This window comes from Meleagris gallopavo, chromosome Z (assembly GCF_905368555.1).
Source record: "Meleagris gallopavo chromosome Z, MGAL_WU_HG_1.1, whole genome shotgun sequence".
NCBI classification, from domain to species: Eukaryota; Metazoa; Chordata; class Aves; order Galliformes; family Phasianidae; genus Meleagris; species Meleagris gallopavo.
This window is the reverse complement of record NC_139435.1, coordinates 1,308,858-1,323,157: the sequence shown is the minus strand read 5'-3', so window position 1 is coordinate 1,323,157 and position 14,300 is coordinate 1,308,858. Positions and strand designations below refer to the sequence as shown.

Sequence of the window (14,300 nt, the reverse complement as noted above, 5' to 3'; positions counted from 1 at the left end):
GATGCTACGGGGCTGCCCAAAAGCACCTGAACATTAAAGGGCACAAGGAGGCAGGAAAACCAGAATGATCAGTGCAAACCACAGTGGGGAGGGACACATTCATCTTCCTACCTGGGAGCAGACTAGGGAGTTTCAAGCCAGCAATTCTGTCTCATAATTGCCAATGTTAAGAAATCTGATGAAGCAGTTGGTGAATTCTAATTTCATCACTTTTGCACATCACTAATCTCAGAATTTTTGGTTTAATTTGGCCCTTGATCAGCAGGTCAGATCACACACGTCCTGCTGTTGCACTGTGTTTTGTCTTCTTTGCAGAAGGGCTGCCTGAAGAAGCAGTGCCTGTTCAACTCAAATGTCTGCTGCTTCTATGCAGAGATCTTGCCTGAAGAAAGGGTAGATTTGGAGTAAAGATAAAGCAACACAAACAAGCAAAGCAAAAACAAACAAACAAAAACCACACAGTCCCAACCTCCAAATCCACATCAATGCACCTCAATGCTACGGAACCAACCACAGAATGAAATTCTTCTGATTGTACTTTTTTTATAAATCAAGTTGTGAAGTCAGGAGAGACTTCAATTTCCCCCCAAAGCCATAAAGACTGACAGCTCTATGTGCAGACCTGATTAACAAATACATTGCAAACTCATCACCATTCTGCCAAACACATGAGACAAGAGAAATGATTAATTTTCTCCTTGTCTCTGATTTATAAAATCAGTGACTGACAATCTAAGGGAAAGCACAGGCAAGTAACATGCTCTCTTTAGAGCATTATAATGTGACAGTTGACAATATGATCAACTAATCCGATTGCATACAGCCTATAAAAAAGTGGGCGTAAAGAATACTCACTGAGAGATCTAGCACTCTATCAAATTATTTCAGAAATATCACAAAGATGTGTCATGCCATGAAGATCATAGAATTATAGACTCATAGAATGGCCTGGGTTGAAAAAGACCACAATGATCATCCAGTTCCAACCCCCTGCTATGTGCGGGTCACCAACCAGCAGACCAGCCTGCCCAGAGCCTCATCCAGCCTGGCCTTGAATGCCTCCAGGGATGGGGCATCCACAACCTGCTTGGGCAACCTGTCCTTCATTGACCTGAAGGTGAATGAAACTCTGAAAGAAAAAAAAATTAAACACTTTAATACAGAACACGGTGAGCTAAACAAAATCTGAATTCACAAACTCGGGTCATATTTACATCATAGCCAAACTCATTCTTGGGTAACCAGTGATAGGAGAGAGAGAGGACAAGAGCTGATGGCCTCAAATTGCACCAGGGGAGGTTCAGGTTGGGTATTAGGAACAATTTCTTCTTAGAAAGAGAGGCCAGGCACTGTCACAGGCTGCCCATGGAGTGGTGGGGTTCTGTCCCTGGAGGTGTTTAAGGAAAGGGTAGATGTAGCACTCAGGGATGTGGTTAGTGGGCAATACTGCTGGTGGGTGGATGATTGGACTAGGTGATCTTGGAGATCTCTTCCAATCTTAACGATTCTGTGATTCTACAAACTGAAATGATTCAATATCATAAAGACTGAAGAAAGTTCACAGCGAACATTTCTGTAGTTCCCTTGTCAATCTCAAGTTACTGCTGTGATCACAAAAGGTATTACAGGACTCTGACAACTTTACTTTAAGCAATTAAGGCCTTCATAGAAAACTGGCTGATAAACCTGAAATCGCTGGGGTCCAGATGTGCATTACTGTACGTTTATATATGTAGCTACACAGCTTCATATGCACTAATATAAACACAGAGACACGTGCACCTACTATTAAAATCCAGAGAGTTCTTTAGAAACAAATAAAATTAAAAGAGCATTGCTGTGGGAAATACATCTTGCACTCATTTCATGCGCATTCTTCTTTTTGCAGCACCAACTCTGGTACAAATTTTTCTCATCCAGAACGAAATTTCCTGATTGATAATACTTGGAATTGTAGAATAACATCACTATTTGAGTTGGAAGGGACATTTAAAGGTCATCTGGTCCAATCTCTAATTATTACTGAACATTCTGCATACGCAATACACCATTTTACTGAATTTCAGACATTCTTCTTCCAAATTACACTCCATTAAAAACCATCTCAGTGCTGAAGAGGAGCAATTTCATGTAACATCATGCAATTTTATTCTTAAAAGACTGGATTCTGGAGCAACATCTGCTGTGTCTCCAGGATGGCCAAAGAGATAAGAGCGTACAACAAATTAAGCTGTGCCATCACATGGTATTTCTTTTAATTTCCTTTAGTTGTCCAATGGAGAGAAGCTGATAAACCATTCATGGCGGCTCACACAGCCATGGCTGCTGTGAGAGGATGAGAAAAAAGGAAAAACTAGCCCCATAAATTCACTTAATGCTTAATGTGCATGCCTAATTAGCGAGGTGTATGGCAACCTCTAGTGGTCCTGCTTAGAAACCTCTACGTCTTCAAAGAAAGCAGCCAACACTCCTACAGATGAAGCCATAGAGAGGTAGGAAAAATGCTCAGCTGACATAACCAGTCTCACAAATATCAGCACTTTGCAAACAAGATAGATGCAGTGCAGCACAACATCCTTGGCACTGCACTGATAAAATACCTCTGTGTAATTAACAACAGAGCAGTGGTAACTGGGCAGAGAGGAAGGATTTCACTGTACAACACAAAGTCGTGGCAATCTATAGGAAAGGACATCCGACCTGAAATGAATGCTTCTTGTCATAAAGCATCTCTGACAGCTGGTTTTTTTTCCAGCACATGCTGGTGATAAATTCACACAAATCTGTCCATTCTCATGCCTGTTGGAATGTGAAACAAATTAGCCAACATCATGGAGCTGGATTTTGCTGAGCTCCAATGCATGCAGCACTGAATATTCTCCCCTACTTCCTTCACAGAAGTTGTCTTCAGAATTTAAAACAATTGCAACTTCTGCTCAGAAGAGGATTAGGATAAAGCTTGCATGGAGATGGAATTACTTCTCACATGAAGAATGGAACCACTAGAGCAGCTAGTGAGACTCCAATGATGACTGCCCATTCAGTTATATTGCTAACTTAACTTATAACTTAAGTGTTATACCCTAAAATATGTATATTCCTAAATACCTGGTACTCTGTACAGGCTTTTCCTTCACAGAAAGACCTTTTTAATCCAGGATGCTGTGGTTTATTGTCTCAGAGGTGTTTGCACTCTGATGATAGAACCAGAACAACAATCTGAAGTATGTTCTGCTTTGGGATCATGGAGCAGGTTAGGTCCTTTGGTGCTGGCTACACTTAATAATGGTGACTCAATACCGAATAAGAGAGGACTCAATGATCTCCAGAGGTCCCTTCCAATCCCTACAGTTCTGTGATTCTGCAAGGTAGGAAAAGGAAGAATATATGCCTCAAAACAGTCATTTTTAATGAAATGTATGCATTGATAAATATTTATTCCTATTGCTTTTAATGCATTTTTATAGAAGGGTCTTTTGGATTATAAGCAAGCAATCACCATTATTGTGACAAGTAAGATCACAATCTTGGTGGCCATTTTTTGTCTGTTTTCCAGACATACAGCTTTCTAACTGCAGAATAAGATTCTGACTGAATTATATTCAAAAATTGAGAGAAAAAGAATCAAATGCAGTCCCTAACTCTCCTCTTCTTATTCAGGTTCTGTTTCAAATTTCATCTCCTTCATTCCAATTTCTACTGCACGGTAATATGGAGCATCCAGCTACAGAAGGGCAGAAGTCTAAAAACAATTTACAAACAAGTTTAAAAACAAAAAAAAAATTGTATATCTTTGAACTATGTAATAATGTTACACTGTACATGATGTGTACCATATTGCCTTTCTAGTTTCCTTCTTCAGTTGATGAGAATGTCCACTTTCTGTTCCCATCCTTACCCTATTCCAACACTATTTCCAGAACAATACAGCCAACCCTGCTGGCAGCCAGCAGTTGCTGCGTTAGACAACAACACCAGAACCATATCTTCCATACAAATTTTAGCACAGTTCTTTCACAAGCAGCAACGCTGCAGCCATATTTCAACATGTTTAGACAGATGATAAATAGGGCACACCAACTTCATGGCAGGTTGTTGAAATGTTGCGTATGAGGAGTGCAAGAGAACTTCGTCAGGTTCCACATCCTTCCTTGGGTCGTGGACAGGTGTCAAACATCAAGGTCAGTGTGCCACAAAGATGTACTGACAAGTGGTGCAAAGTGCATGGTAGAAGCTATGATTTCAGAGTTTGCAAGTGCTTGGAAAGCTCAAACTCCACCCTTCTGAGAAATGAGGAGTGAAGGTATGTAAGGCAATGTCTGAGATATGTAGCAGGAAAATAGCTCAAGTCGGAACACTCACTGTCACGGGATTTTAGAAGGATGTGTGTATTAAACACGGAAAAGACGATGGAAGCGTTCACACTGATGAGTAGTTGATATTTTCACAAACAAGCACTTCATAAAGAGAAGGGACTAGGAGTGAATTAAATCCGAACTAGAGAGGTTTAAGAATGAGGTATGTCTTCTATTAACCAAGTCCCTTACAAAGCGTACAGGCACGCAGTTATCATTTACTTATTTCTGGCACACTGTCTGCTCTAACAAGCACTGAAGAAGTTTATTCCAGATTGCATTCATAAGGACCTTCCCAATTTCCCCTGGAGCACGGAGCAGGGCTGGCTGCCAGAATGAGCAGGATGCCCCATGTGTGATACCTCCCTTCACAAAGGGTCTGGAGCACAGCAAGAATGGGAAGAACCAACTCCTGTACCTCCTTCCTAAGCTATGGCCATGCTCTAGAACCAGAGCACATGAAAAGTATCATGTAGAGTTTACTGTCCATACTCTCAGCACAAAATAATCACCATATTCTGTCTGATTTAAGAAATAAATCTTTCGTCAAATGCGCAGGAAGAAGTAAAGCACAGGAAGAAGTAAAGCACACTGAAAATCCAGTTTGCAGAGTACTTGACGGCCAGCAGAGTGCATTCCTACAATGCGATGCATGAGTACAAGAAGCGTAAGTTACAGAAATCTGTGAAAACCTTAGAGCTTTAAGGCTGCTACTGAGCTTTGTGTTATGAGAAACAAAAGCAAGAGTTTTTCAGGTAGAGATACTCACATTTTTGTGTATTCAGAACAGACCCAAATATAAAGAAAATAAAATTAATTGTGCTATTCTTCAGTAACTCTGTAATCATTTCAGCTATTAAGTTCACCAGCTTTATGGCATAGAAAATTCAATTCCCTCTGCTCCTGAGATTCAGCAAGGCTTAAGGAGAAGTTTAAGAAGAAGTCCACTTCAGAAGTTTCATATTTACCTGATGATTCTCTGCGCAGCATACTGATGTAGTGAGCGGAACTGTGATGACATATTGGCTAGGGCTGCCAGGCAGTTAGTGTGCAGGTATTTGTCCTGTCAGAAAGAAGGGAGAAAAACCAACACATCAAACTGCCCTTTTTATATATAGTGACATCTGTTGCAGGAAACCACTCAGAGGACTGATACCCACTGTTTCAAAGGCCATGGTCAAAAGCTCACAGGAGAATGACAAAGTTCATACATGCAGTGATGTTTTAAATATTTCTCTTTTGATACAAGGCTTATAAGAGTGATTTGACACAGATTTCAGGGTGTACTTACGTATCTTACATGTATACCTTCATAGCCTTAGCAAATTCTTTTACAAAACATCACAGGGGTAATAAATACAGAAATAAATTCTTCTCTTCCTTTATCTCCCTTCATTTTGTAGTCTTATCCTAAGATTTTCTGCTTTGTAACTCATTTCTCTACTAACTCTCTCAAAACATTCCGTATATTCTACTATACGACTACTATTACTAAATACTAATATGTGATACTATTACTATGTGATATTACTACTACAACTATTACTCCATGATACTTAACATTTCTGCTCCTCTTTCAGAATTCCAGAAGCCATTTGTCCAGAGGAGCACTTAAGTGATGGCCCTATCAAAGCCAAGGGTTTTCACAAAACCCAATGTCAGAGCCCTCAGTAGGATGGGAACCGTCACTACCAATGGAGTTTGGCTGCAGGCAAGTAAGCACAGACTGGGCCATTGCTCAAAAGAGAAAAAAAAAATCTTGAATCCACATATGACTTGCTGTGGTACTATTAATAACGTAATATTATTCAGTATATTCAAATTTGGCAAGAACTCATACATTGTTTTGAGCCATCAGCATGACCAGCCCCTACACATCAGTGTTTAATTACACCTACGAGGGATTTATTTTCTCTACTCTGATCTAAAATATGCATTTACACTTGAGTGTAACAGACTCCAGGTACTACAGTCAAAATGCCCTACTGTCCCAGTGGCTGTTTTACATCGTAAGAACACTGACTACACATAGAACTGAACTGCCCACTTCTGAGTAATAATTGAGTAGAAGCAAAGAAGCTGTAAGCAATCGTTTCTCCCCATTAGACAGTGGATTTTTTTCTTCTCATCCGATAAACAGTTCTAAATTATGGAATTTAGAGAGTCCTACTCAATGAATTGAATGATAATTCAGAAAATGTCCTACAAGCTCAGAGCCACCTAACACTGCGCTTAGCTAATATGGCTGTTCTTCTCATTTCCTTCCATCCTACAACTTCCAGTGCCAACTCACTGCAACAGAAAGAAATCCCACACCCTGTTTGAGGCTGAAATCCTGCTGCTTAACTTAGAAGCCCTCACTGTGTCCACAAGCACGCAATGTAAGTCTTACCCGTGTCCGTGTCATATTGTACTGGATGGTTCTTATCACAACGAGTATCAGGAGACTCCCAAGTGAGATCTCTGTTAGGACACGCTCAGCGTACCAAGTGATATTTTTCAATATCTGGAAAGAAGAAAAAAGCTGTTGAGCATCTGGGTCTGAATAAGGACACAGAAAGGTCTCCGGACTCCCTTTTCCCTTAACCTTGCTGATGGTCTTGTAAATCTGGTCAGAGCTCCACACCTTTCTGTGCTTTTCACTATCAAGGTTTACCACTATTTGAGAGCTTATGGCAAGAGGGGAATTAACACAGTCGTTCTTCCCAGAATTACGAGCAACCAATCTGGAACAGTATTGTACGCACATATCAAAAAAATCCTGCCTTCAAAAAAAATAATAAGTGGGAAAAGAACCCTAAAAGCACGGAGAAGTTCCCCTATAAATGTGGGGCTATTCTGGGTCAAGCCAAAGATTTACTCTGCACGGACTATTTCACAAAGAGCTGCCATTCTGTAAAGCTTTCATCTTTGATATTTTTAGTATGTTTTGCTGAAACTTCATGTTTAATGAAAAAAAAAACCCACCTTAAAAATCTAAACCTCATTGTTTGATTTCATTAACTACTGTTGTCAAAATGTCACACGAAAACATTTCTGACTGTATCCCTTCCTCCCATCTCTTACATGGATATTGGAAAGAATGACTGATCTTTATCCTGCATCATTTGGCTTGTAGAATTCCCTCTTCCTCCCACTGATCAGTAAACTCAGAAAGGCCTCTATTTTGTATAGAGAGGATGGAGACGTAGCAACAAACTAAACGAGCATCTAGAAATACTTTCAGAATCTAAAGCCTTCCCCAGCTACCTAAAAGATCTCAGTAAGTTAATCTATATGGGATCCTGAAGAAATCCACAGTACCAAATTCTGCAAAGTCTGCAGCAGGATATCTGTGGCAAAATCTGGACATCTCCCACTGTTTCAGCCCTTGGCTGGGTGATGCACAATTCTTCCACTACAACTGAACATTGCCAGTGAAATAATCAAGAGAAATACTTTACAAACATTAATTGTATGTCAGGCTTGATGCAATCATTAGGTTGTAAATCACTGAAAGAGCACAGAACTGAATTCCAAAAAGGTCACTCCAAATTGTTCATTTCCATGGTAGTGTAATTGTCATTTGAAACTCTCTGTATAACATATATTTAAGGAGAATGTACACTGCTCAGTGCCTTTACAGATCACAGCCCTCCACGTAGTTGTTCTCTCTCCTGCTGATTCTTAAGGTCTTGAGGACATTCCATTACAAGAATTTCAGCGTCAAACAGTATTTGCTAAAGATGAGTGGTTTAGAAGGAAATCATGAGGCCACATGAGGTACCTAATGGAGAGCTCCATAATTCAGAGCACATTACCAACCCTCGCCCTGCAAAAGCTGACCATGGAATTACTCATTGTGCACTGTTCATTTCTGCCTCTCATCCTCCTCATTTTGCATCTGCCCCCATTGACGACAGACACGACACAAATGCAGAGAGAGAAATGTGTCCTCGTTGCTACTGGCAGAGTTTGTCCCTGTTCCTGCGAATACTTTTCCTATTAACAGCCACTGCACCCAAAAAACTTGTATCAACAGCAGTATGTGAAGCATATAAATCTTCTTTCCTTTCCCTACCTTTGAGAACGAAACAGGAGACTCAGAGCTAATCCATTAACCCAGCTTCTCTAATTCAGCCCAAAGCCTGGATCTGCTCAAACCGTACTGAATTACTTTTGTATTCAGCTGGTGTGTTTGCAAAGGGATGTATTTCAGGAAGGAACAAACCAATGCAAAGGTGTTTTAGAAAGGATTCAAAGAAAGGCATGCCGGAGCCTACATACAGAAAATATCCTTATCTGTGAAACCCAAATCATCAGTTATTAACACTGGCTGTTGTTTCCCTGCAGTACTGCACATACTGAACACATTTAAATACTGATTTGGTTTGTTTTAAAACTATTATGAAAGTTATGAATCATAGAGCTGCATGAGAACTGTAAAGAAATCAGCTATCCCATACTATTGCCAAAACAAGATTGGTCTTTACAGCCTGTAGTGAAAATCTTTGTTTGCTCCTGTTATAACTGAGTCGAGCAGCCCATCTTCCAGCAGCTATTCCAGAGCTGATACCTCTCAGTACTTGAAGTTATTTGCCCTGGTTTTCAGTTCACCTTCCTTACCAGTTGCATCCAACCACCATTTTCTGATACTCAACCAACAGAAGATTTACATTTGCTAGTTGGAACACATTCTTCCACTTATTCTCATTTTGGGTCAACGTGCAACAAAACTTTGCATTTTCATCCCTTTTAAATTTTGCAGATGCTTTTATAAAAGCATGTACTTTATCGGTAGTCACAATATGACCTGCCACAACTATCCCAATGTCTCTATCTATAGAGATCCAAGTTATAGCAACTTCTGAACAACCACCAACATTCTGGACAGATTTGCAATCTACAAGCATCTCCCTCTACACTAACGAACAAGCCCTTCAATAAGCAACAAAAGCAAAACTGAAGCTTAATGCAGTGCACTTAACAACCTTTAAGGATACTTTATTCTTCATTTACTTAATCCCCTTGAAACCAAAGGGGATATTTAACAGGGATTCTGCCTACATTACAACATTATTCTAAAACAACGTCAGAATCATAACCCACCTTCTTATGAGAAGCTAAGGGACTGACGAATGTAGCACATCAAAATATTTCAGTTAATGCATCTAATGTACAGGTAAAAATGCAGTGACTAACCTTATAGTTGCTAGACTTGCTGCATTAAAAATAAAACCAGCAAGTCCTAATTTTTGTGTACATGGTTACTAATCATCTTCTGCTACAGAAAAAACAAGCACAGCTGAGATTTACATAGTGCAATTATTATTTTTTAGATATTGATTTTGTACAGAGGAACATCAGTGGTCCACATGGGAGTCTTGTAGAATATTAACATCACATTTTTCATTGCACATCGAGAAAGATGTATTTCTTTAAAGAGAAAATTAAAGGTTGAATTTAAAATGAACACTTAAGCAAGGAAGCTCTTGTTCTCCCTTTCTAATCAATTTGTTGATCTTGGTTCCTTTTCCACCAATGTGCCTTGGTTCTGAGTGGCTCAGTGGGCATGGTGGGTATGGCTTGGGGTTGGATTCTATGATCCTGGAGATCTTTTCCAATCTTAGTGATTTCATGATTCTGTGAATTCTCACCAGGCTTCGTATGGCAAGACTAGGATCTCTCTAACACAATCAGCCAGCAGAATGCTACTCAGCAATGCTGAGTTGCAGCAAGGACGTTTCATATTTCAAGCAGGATGTATATGACAGCATGCATCTCGCACAATTTATTTTCTAGTCAGCAGCCTTAATTCTTGCACATAAACGAGCGCATGCCTTCCATCAAGCCCCATAAACTGAAAAGTGATTTATACTGCAGTCTGTGACGTTGATAGATCATCAGTGCTATGCTTTTATTGAGGATCCAAAAGGCATTCAAACACTATAGGAATAAAAGTTCTCAGTATTGAGAACTGAGAGTTTAGAGTACCATTGTTCTGTGTCACTCTCTGAAATACAAACTCAAAACCACATATTCTGTGTGTAATTCTATTTTTTATACACCACCTTCTGCCCTTGGATCCCAAAGAAGTTTGTCATAGGTTTTCTTTGCTCCAAGGGATATCTTTCATTATAGGTTGGATCCCACTGACTGTAGTACTAAATATTCAAGACATAATTACACGCATGCTTTACCAAAACCCTTAGTCAGTAGGTTTGAAAACAAAATCTGAGAAGAAAAAAGAAAACAAATCCTATAGGCCTTATCCTAGACATGGATAGTAATTTCATAAAACAAAAGCAACTGGTTCCAGAAGCATGAAACATGAAAAGTATTTCAAATTTCAATATCATCCGCATGAAAACAATGCCACCCTTGAAACAAACTCTTTGTTTGCAAGACAAAAAAAACAGAGGTTCTGATTTAATGCTCTTTTGAACACTGCGCAGAAGACACAGACCAAAAGAACAGGAACTCAGTCCTCTGGATCCTCAGCACTGAGATTCTTGTTTTCCCATTGATCGGCTTGAGAAATGTTCCTTAGTAGAATAAAGACAAACACAGTTAAGTTGTGCTTTACAGTCTGTCACAGAGCAAAGTACTGTGGCAGTGCTACAGGTTGCTGTCTCTTCAAGTACCACACAAAGTGACTGAGACATCTGATCTTTTTTTTATCTACAATTGCAAAAATCAGGAAAGAAAAATCACCGATACACATCTGTTGTGGGAATTCCTGCATTTACCCATTTACTCAGTTATTATTAGTAAAGAAACGGAGCTCTCCGTGGTTCCAGGGCCCCAAATTCATGAAGCCACACTGGGACTGATGGTTTGGATCACGGTTTCCAGCAGTTAAGACCACAATCAATTTAAAAAGAAATGCTTCAACAGTCAAAAAAGAATTTCTGTGGCTTCCTAAGCTCTTTACTAGTTTGTACAATCACAAGATTTATAAAATCGGGCTTACTAAAATTAATCTTAGAAATCAATGAATAAATATGGGTGAAAGGAAAATAGTGTATAAAGGTTTTTATAAGAACATTACATAGGATACATAGCAGCAGAGAGAAAACCAGGTTGACCTAAACTACATCAATTTCTTCTCTCTCCATTCTTCAGCCAAGCGATTAAAAAAAAAATCCTGCTGTAGTTGTTAACATTTGAGCAATCTTTGCAGTGAATAAGAGTTCATTCCACTTGTGTAACTGATGTTCACATTTGACAACTGTACATGCAGTTTCCCAGTTCTATTCATAATATTTTCTCCTTTGTAATACTCCCTTAGACTTCAGGAGATGCGGACTTAATTTTTAGGAAAGCAGGAGACTAAATACTTCCATTACACTGTACTTTTAGAATAGTAGTTCAGTCACCAACACCTGGAAACGAGGATTCAAACAATTTCAAAGGATGGGAAAGGGGAACTGATACATCAGGATGATTTTGCACCCTTTTCCTGCAGACAAAGCAAGGTGCTAACTACCAATCCTTCCACCAATATATCCATTCACCAAGAAGGTAACTTTTTAAAAGCTTGACAAAACGTGCTTTTTTTCCTATCAATTAAGCAGTCATTAGAATCGTAGTCATCAACTCTCATTCACATCAGGGCTGATTTGGGGAGGGGGTCACCAGCTCTTTCTCCTAAGCATGGGCAAGGAAAAAGCCTTCAAAATCACTAAGGTAAGCACTGCAGTGGTGGAACAGCATTCTGATTTGCCTTGAAGTGATCTTAACAGCTCTTTCAGTCTAAGCCATTTTATCATTCATTCCATGATTCTATAAAGTCTGCTCTCTGCTTTTACATGAAACACATCCAGTCAATCACGGAAAAGTGATAAAAGGTGAGAAAATCAATATTAAGAAATAGAGGAAGAATTGGAAGAATTCAGTGGAAGAATTAAGGTTATTCTACATCTGACCTCAGCCGTGTCATAATGCTCCATGGGCTTTTTATGCCCAAAGTTTCACACCTTATTCTGAAGCAGGGTGATAAAGAAGCTCACATAGACACAAATGCAGCTCACAGCCACCTTCACCAATCTGCAGAATGAGCAAACTCCCTGGCATTACTGCTGAAAGGATGCCACTGAGCAGGTATATGGAGGGAGTTGTAGAAAGAAAAAGGCATGGAATAAGAAACAAGCAGTCAGATTCTGAAGTAAAACAGATTAAACAGACAAGAAAACAGAAAAAGGCAAAGGCAGGGCTGAGCAAATCAGTGCAGGGTGAAAGGAACCAGATATTTCTGTAACTGAAACGGAAGTAGTAAAATAACATCCACATTACACTACAAATACATTGGCAGCGTTAGTGGTGATGGCAAGCATAAACTGGACAAGGACACTTGATTTAAGTTCTCATTCCACAGCTGGATCCTCATTAACAGCATTAGGGAAATCTTCCACTTTACTTATCCAGCAAAGAATTTTTGACAGACTGCATGTAAACCAACTGAAACAAATGAAGGACAACGAGGAAACAGACTGAGTCAGGGGTGGAATCGTCTGCTGTCCCCTAAACCCTCACCAAGCTCCATTTATGACATACAGAGCTATATAAAACTCTGACATTTCAGCACATATGTATTATTAAGGTCTGATCACTGGCACTAAGACGAAACACCAATTACCTCCCAGTCAGGCTGGAAATTTACTTGAGAGCAGTTGCTTCTCGCTTTTTGCATTTCGTTGATTTTACATAACCCCAAAAGAGAGTTTGTATGTCCCAATCAAAAAATAAAATATAATCAGTGCGGACATCTGTATTATCACAGCGTTAGAAGCTGGGATCCAGAATATTATTATCCAAGGTCTTCTCCAGCACAGATGGTCAAGGCCCATCACAGAGAGTCAACATTTGGATGATATTATATAGACAACGTAGAACAGATATTAATCTAGCAGGAAGACAGAAAAAAAATGCCAAGTAAGGAAGCAACAGTTTGGAAAATAAAACTCCTATTAAGACCCTCCCTCAGCTGCATCAAACTGGTTAAGCAAAGATTTTGAAGAGAAATAAAAAAGCTTTTCTGTTTCTCTCTCCCTTTTATAGCCCCTCTAAGTTCCTCAATCCACAGTCACTGCACACTTAAAATTATAAATAAAGACTGGAGTGATTTTTAGGTCTCAAGAGTTATTTACCAAAGCAGCAACTCACCACTTCATGAATGGATCGGTTGAAGCCATCATCCTCTGTGAGGATCAACAAAATGATGAGAGCCATGTAGACATGGTGTGAATTCCTTTCTTCAACATGATATAGAATTTCGAGAATTGGCAGAACCTTTAGGGAAGGAGGAATGTGCACATTAGATGAGTCTTTAAACAGCTGACAATAAAACGAGGAGACTCCGAATCTCCCAACTATCAGCCCGTCCTGAACAGTATCACAGTGATTTCTCCTTCTCCAAATAACCACTCCTAAGCAGTGACGTACAGCATTCAAACACCTTCTGTCTGTCTTGCTCTGTCTCCACAAGAAAGTCCATGCAAAATTTTTCTTGTGGTGAGACATAGCATTCCAATTTCTAATAAATTACATTTCCAGCCATAGTACTTATCGTAGGCTCTGAAAGCTTGAGTTCCCCTTTAGACTATGGGAAAATAAACAAGATTTTCAGCAGTGCAAACAGGAAAACAGTTGTTTCTAACCACTTCTGCTAGCATAGCCTGATCTGAAATAACTTTCCTCATCAAACACAGCCAGGCATATTGGAGCTGAGGTGACCTGAAATTCAGATCCCATTTTGGTGTGTGGAGATAATCCAGACAAGAACCAGTTTGGGTTGGGTTACGACTAGCAAAGGCCTGTTTTTCCCATTTTAGACAGCGTGCAGGCAACGAGAACTGACATTCTGCTGAGAGTTCAGCCCAAGGTCTTGCAACATTTCCACCAGGATGAACAGCTTCAGCCAAACTCTTGTAGTAATAATGAAAACGAATTGCAACTGCAAGCATA

General features: G+C 39.6%; 1 protein-coding gene across 1 annotated transcript in view; it reads right to left on the bottom strand.

The window, feature by feature from the left end:
• DYM (dymeclin) overlaps positions 1-14,300 on the bottom strand; it is a 151,389-nt gene that overhangs the window by 70,467 nt on the left and 66,622 nt on the right. Inside the window, exons 11-13 of the mRNA XM_085212991.1 lie at positions 13,500-13,625; positions 6,748-6,861; positions 5,324-5,418 (exon numbers count right to left, since the gene is read on the bottom strand). Coding sequence (XP_085069117.1) covers positions 5,324-5,418; positions 6,748-6,861; positions 13,500-13,625 — 335 coding nt within the window. The remainder of the gene's footprint in view (positions 1-5,323; positions 5,419-6,747; positions 6,862-13,499; positions 13,626-14,300) is intronic.